Source organism: Corvus moneduloides, chromosome 9, assembly GCF_009650955.1.
Source record: "Corvus moneduloides isolate bCorMon1 chromosome 9, bCorMon1.pri, whole genome shotgun sequence".
Lineage (NCBI taxonomy): Eukaryota > Metazoa > Chordata > Aves > Passeriformes > Corvidae > Corvus > Corvus moneduloides.
The window spans coordinates 7,778,708-7,784,872 of record NC_045484.1 but is presented as its reverse complement, the minus strand read 5'-3'; the positions used below and the strand labels follow the sequence as shown (position 1 = coordinate 7,784,872).

The 6,165-nt window shown below is 45.5% G+C and overlaps 1 protein-coding gene across 2 annotated transcripts in view; it reads left to right on the top strand.

Annotated features, from left to right (window-relative positions):
* Positions 1-160: 160 nt before the first annotated feature.
* ATF6 (activating transcription factor 6) overlaps positions 161-6,165 on the top strand; it is a 73,263-nt gene continuing 67,258 nt past the window's right edge. For both annotated transcript variants that reach the window (XM_032117315.1, XM_032117314.1), the window contains exons 1-6: positions 161-269; positions 377-441; positions 2,119-2,206; positions 2,528-2,622; positions 3,106-3,235; positions 3,487-3,693. In XM_032117315.1, the coding sequence (XP_031973206.1) occupies positions 200-269; positions 377-441; positions 2,119-2,206; positions 2,528-2,622; positions 3,106-3,235; positions 3,487-3,693 (655 nt within the window). In that variant the 5' untranslated portion in view covers positions 161-199. The remainder of the gene's footprint in view (positions 270-376; positions 442-2,118; positions 2,207-2,527; positions 2,623-3,105; positions 3,236-3,486; positions 3,694-6,165) is intronic.

The following is a 6,165-nucleotide window of genomic DNA, read 5'->3' as shown; positions in this document are numbered from 1 at the left end:
TGGACTCGCTCACCTCAGAGGTCTTTTACAACCGAATTGACTCTGTGACTCTCTCCGGGAACTCGGAGCGCAGGCAGCGCCACCGGCACCCCGCGCGGCCTCCTCCACCGCCCCGCCCCGCCGAGTGTCCGCCGGCAGCCGCCGTCGGGGGCGGGCCCTGGCCGGAAGCAGACGTGTGGTTCGGGAGGAAGGGGAAGCGATGGCGGCGGCCGAGGCCGAGTGGGAGCCGGCGGGGCTGCTGCCCGCCCCGGGGGGCGGCCTGGACTGGGGTGAGCGCGGCTTCGGGGGGCCGGGAGTGGGGCTGGGGCTGGGCCGGGCCGGCGCGGAGCTCTCCGGCGGGGCCGGGCCGGCGCTGAGCCCGCTCTCTCTCTCGCAGAGGCTGTGCTGGGCGAGGAGCTGAGCGAGCTGCTGGGCGCCGCGGCCCCGAGGGACGAGCCCGACGTGAGTACCGGGGATGGCGGGGATGGCGGGCGCCGGGCTCCGCGCTCTGCCCGCGGGGTGAGCCCCGGCCCGGCTCGGGGAACCCCCGGGGCAGCCTGGCAGGAGAGCGTGGCTGCCCGGCCTTCACCCTGCGTCAGAGATATCGACCGCTTAAACACACTGCGGGCGTCACGGCCGGAGAGCGAAGCGGAGAGTGCGAAGGGGAGGGTTCAGGGTGAGCGTGTGAGGCGCCGTGGAGGAGGAGCGGTGTTGTCAGTGCCCCGGTGAAGGTGAGCCCCGCAGGGCAGCGCTGAGGGAGCGCTTGCTCAGGGCCACCTGAGAGGAGAAGGCTGGGGCTGTGCTATAGCTCCTTGCTTATTAGATGGCTTCTTGTTTACTTCTTTAATGTAAGATTTTCTCAAAAAACCTTTGCTCGCAACTTTATGCCTTAATCCCCATATTTTTCACTGTCCATTTGTTCAAACTGCTTTTCCTCTCCCAGGGCATTTGCCTCGTGGATTCTCCTCTCCCTGATCTTCCCCCTGCCTTCTCTCTGCCCACTGTGTCCTAACGCCTCCAGTCCACCCCCTGGGTTATCATCCAGTGTAAACCTCAGGTTCTAAGAGCATTCCTACACGTGTAGGACCAGTCACTGGAGAAAATGTGGGAACAGACCGATTGTACAAGGGAGAGATATTCCCCATCAGCTGGTCAGCATTAGTTGTCTGGGTGAAGGCTCTTAATGCACAGCTCACATTGTGGTTTTTTTAGTCATTTGTCCTTTAAATGTGCTCTGATGATCTTTCTCTTCATTCTAACCTGTAAGTACCAATATCTATGCAGTCTGCAGGCTTTTTGAACCTCCCTTCACAAGGTAAGTTGAGAATATAAGAGTCCATCCAATTGCAGGATGTTTTTTTTGGAAAATCTTTGTTGTATAGTTGTATAAGCTGGGTACGTGATGTTTATACTTCTTGTGCAAGTGCTCATAAAGCACCACATTTGCATCGGGAACTGAGACAGATGCACAAACAAAAAATGGAGAAGAAACCCCAATTGTTGTTTTAGAGGTCATATGATAAATAATATGTATGAAGTGATTTTAGCCTGTTTGTTTGTTTTAATTTTTGTTGGAAAAGGAAACTGGTGTCCTTGGCTTTAGATGTTGACATCAGTGTATTCAAGTATAGGGAGACCTAATACATACTGTTCATCAGGTCTTGAACAAATCAATCTTGTGTCTCTTTTCCTGCTGGTAAACTGTCCCTGTGCTGTTTTTGTTTGTAAAGCGCTTCGAGAGGTAATGGTGCAAGAGCATTAAATAGATTTTTTCAAGGCAGATGAAGGACAGGATGGCACCAAGTTGCTGAAACTTGTGTTTTATGTGAGATGGTTCAATGACTGAACTTAAAATTTTGCTTTATGAATTATCAGTAAGGGTACAATAATTAGTGATGGTCTTAAACTGACCTGTCCCTTCCTACAGGCCTAAGTTTAAAAGGAGTCTTGTTTTGTGTGTTCCAGTTGAGAACTCTCCTTTAAGAACTTTTGTCTCTGCATACCTTAAAGCACCTGAAGTGATTGATAGTTATGTTGTTTGGTTGGTTTTCTGGAGCTGTGAGAATGTGAACGTAATGGCTGATGGTGTCAGTGTATCTTTCTTTTTGTCTTGTCTCTGTTTCTGAACTGTCATTTCAGGAAAATGATCTCTATAACTTTCATTTTGACTTGGATTTGATGTCTTGGGATTCGGACCTTTGGAATATTACGGGCCATGCTTATGCAGGTAATTAACCTATATTTTGCAGGTGTTGCTCTTCCCCCCCCTCCCCGTCCCACAAGGGTGAGCTCTTAAAACTCGTGTGGAACTATTTGATGCCCTACAGCCTTTTGCTCTGTGATGAGAATCATGCCGTGCTTCTGTCGGATGGGTACAGCTGGCAAGGGCTGCCCTACAACCCAAGCTGCTCAGTACCTTTAATCTTGCTGTGTTTTCTGCTGTGCCTTGCTTCAGGAATTAAATAGCTGGTGTAGGACAGTGTGTCCTTTACTGATATCCCATTGCCAAAAACTTGTGCAGTAAAATGTCTTTACCTGCCTCTTGCAGATGCAAATGTGAAGACAGAACCCTTATCACCGGCCACTTCCAGCTGCTCGGTCCCTTCGCCATCATCTGTGGACTCTCCAGTGCAAAATGTGCCTGTATGCAAAAACCTCCCTGTAACACAGACAGCAACAGCTCTGACAAACAAAAAGCCCTGTGATTTACTTCTCTGACACAATTCATGGCACAAGAGGAAATAGTTTATTTTCCCAACCCTTGCAAAAACCCGTCAGTGGTGTTTTCTTACCTCTTCTCTGTGACCCATTTGAATAAGAGCATGTTCAGCTCTCTTCCTCAGCTATGTTCATTAGCCGTGTTGGCAAACAAAATGCCTGCTAAAGGCTTCTGAGTCTGGCAGCTGCTGGCCTCTGCCTCCTGTTGCTCTGCTGATGGGGAGAAGTACTTGTTGGGTTTTTTTAGTGTCACCTGGTGTTGACCAGAATTAAACTGCAGAACAAAACCATTTTCCTGTTGGCTGCAGCAGCAACATAGACATGATGAAAAGCAAATGTACTCTGAACTGCTAGTAGACACTTCTCTGAGTTTCCGAAGCATTAATCTCACGTGCTTTCTGTCTGCAGGATGATGTGGACTTCAGCTGTAGCTCCCAGATGTCTCCCATCTCTCTCTACAGCAAGAGCTGCAGAAGCCCTGCATCCCCTGAAGGAGGTGGAGGGAAGAAGCCTGCTGTGAGCATCTCTTCTCGATCTGGTATGAGACACTGTTGTGGTTTGGCAGCTTGAGTTACTTTCATCCTATAGGTAATATGTGTGTTGTCTTGCATCCAAATTATTAACTAACACTAGATGTCCTATCATTTATGACTTGGATATTTGATCAGATATGTTTATTTTTAACAAATATTATAAATGGGTAAAAACCCCCACATTAAAAGCCACTTCAGTATTGCTTGAATTATGTATTTTATACCTTTTGGCCCAACTCTCTTTTTCCTTTTCTAGCAAATAATTCTGCAAGGGGCCTGAAGAGGTGTGGTCAGACAGTGTCCAGGCCTTTGATACAACCCAAACCCCTTTTGCCTGCCGTGCCTGAAGCTCAGGCTAACATTGGCATCCCAGCTAAAACCATCATTATTCAGACTCTTCCCACGCTTGTGCCACTGCCAAAGAATCAGCCAGTTGTTAACATCCAGCCAGCACCTCCCAAAGGTAGGTGAATTGTCTTGACTGGGCCAGGTCTTGGTGACGGCATTGTCTGTTTGGGATGGCTGATAGGATGAAGTTAGGTTTGGTGCATGGAAGAGGAGGAATAGGAGAAAAAAGGGTCCTATGTGCTTTGCTGGAAAAGCTTTAGGTTGAGAAGATTGCTTTACTCCTCTCATCCAGTCCTGTGAGAAACAGCACTCACACAGGCATTGTGTAAAATGGAAGACTGGATTATGTAATTCCATTATTTGGAAAGGAAGATGGAGGCTGTGCTGAGCACTGGCAGCTGTGGAGATAAAACTGCTGATTTGGAAGGATCTATAGGGATGCTTTGCCCTGCTCTGCTTGCAATGTCAGGTGGTGCATAAGGTGATTACAGTGCTGTTCTGTCATAACCGAAGGAAGATCCAGCAGAATCAGTTAGGATGGCTTGAAGGAAGCTGGAAAGCTTGGGAGAAGTGATACAAGCTTTTTTTTGCCCACATGAAACGCTTCCACAGGATGGTGGGAGCATGAGTTCATGGCTTGTTAGGTCACTAAACAGCATTAAAGAGAATGTTGTGAAATCTGCTAAAAATTGAGAGCCGTGTCAGAGGTTAGAAAAGCTGCTGATGTTACCAAGAGGAAAGTGACTTCCTGCCCCGTGATAATTCTTCAGTGCTACAGGTGCCCTGTAACCGATTTTTGGAGTTCAAAATCCAAAGCATTGTTTCACTCTCCAGCCGAGACAGCAGGGACACTGCTTGCCTTGCAGGAATTGGCAGCAGGGACACTGCTTGCCTTGCAGGAATTGTCAGCTGCAGTTGCTCGTTTCACCAGCTGATGGCCACAGTCCCTTGCGGTTGATTGCACAAGCACTGAGGCATGGAAGGAAAAGGAGACAAATTCTTAAGGGCACGTATCTAGAAATTATTGCAATGATGAAAAATTTGTCTCCATTACTAATTTTTCTTCCATCAGGGGTTCAGCCAAATCTGGAGATGCTGACATTTGTTATAACGTGCCTAAGATTGTTGGACTGCTTAAAACACAGGTCAGCACAGTCAGCATGACCTAATTCTTATTCCTTCTGATGTTCCAGCTGATAAAATACCATCTGGAATAAGGAATGCTGGGGATATGGATTTCTTTGGATATAAGTCTAATTCTCTGAAGATCAGCCTCTCCTTTTCCTTGAAGAAAAGTCAGGACAGTAGTTTCTGTGAGACAGTATAGAGGAAATACTTTTGAGACAGTATTTCCATGCTTTCCATTTACTTTAACTGATGGCATGTTTAGAAATTCTCTTGTGCAGCTTCCATAATAAAAACCATAAGGATCTTTTTTCATCAGTCAAAATCTCCTGTATATGACAAGTTGAACTTGGAACTACCAGTTTGAAATATGCCATTATCTTCAAAGAAGCATGAGAAATTATATTTTCACGGTCCCTTTTATAAAAGCTTAAAGGAGAAAGCATGGTCTTAGAGCATCGTATCCTTTATACATTAAAAAAATGTTGAAATGGTCTCAAATTCATCATTTAAGATTCTCAAATAGGGTCATACTAACTTACGATGTCTTCAAGATTGTGTCTGCAGCAAGAAAGGGTGTAGTTTTATTCCATACATAAAAGATCTTGGCGCTGGGTAAATTACTTCACTTTTCACCTTCCAGAAGGCTGGGTAAATGCTGTAATCCATTGTCGTGCATTTTGTTTGGAATGCTCAGCTGGAATGTGCTCTTTCTGAAAGCTGCCGAGGTCATCCTGTTACAGAGGATTAGAGAGACATTAACAAAATATTACTCAAGCACCTGCTTTAGTTAAATGTAGTTGTTGGACTGAAGTTTCTTGGAAGTGACTGTTTTTAATTCCATTTCAATCTCTGTCAAAATTACCTCATTTTTTCTGCCTGCTTTTCTTTAAGCGCTATTCAGCTTGTGTATAAACTTTCTTGCATAAGACATTTTTCTAAAAAACTGGTCTTAGTGTGAATTGAAGCTTCAACGTAAGTTTTGAAAGTGTAACTTGCCTTGTTCTTTTTTGTTCATCTTCCATCTCTCTGCTAGTTTGAATTGATCTGTGTGGTATGAGTCATTTCTGTGTAGTAAGTTTTCCATTGAGTACAGCAATAAAGTAGGTATAGACAAAAGGCAGAAGGAGGATTGAGGTAAGTTGGCTAAATTCCTTGAAAAAGTTGTTCAGTGTTTCAAGTATTAGCAATACTGAGTAATGTATATAACAAAGTGTTGAATTTTATTAACTTTGAATAGCTTTTGGGACAGAGCTTGGTTTAGTGGATTCCTTTAATATCTGTAGTTTTGGTTTGCAAGATGGATTAAGAGTCCTGTAAACTTTAGAACTTCTTTTTTCCATTCCTGTTCTGTGGAATGTAATGGATTTGAGATAAACTGTGAGGGGCAGGAGAGGATATCAGTATGCCCCTGCAGAAAAGTGGTGTACAAATCCGTTTCATCTGTGCTGAGCGCTGCTGT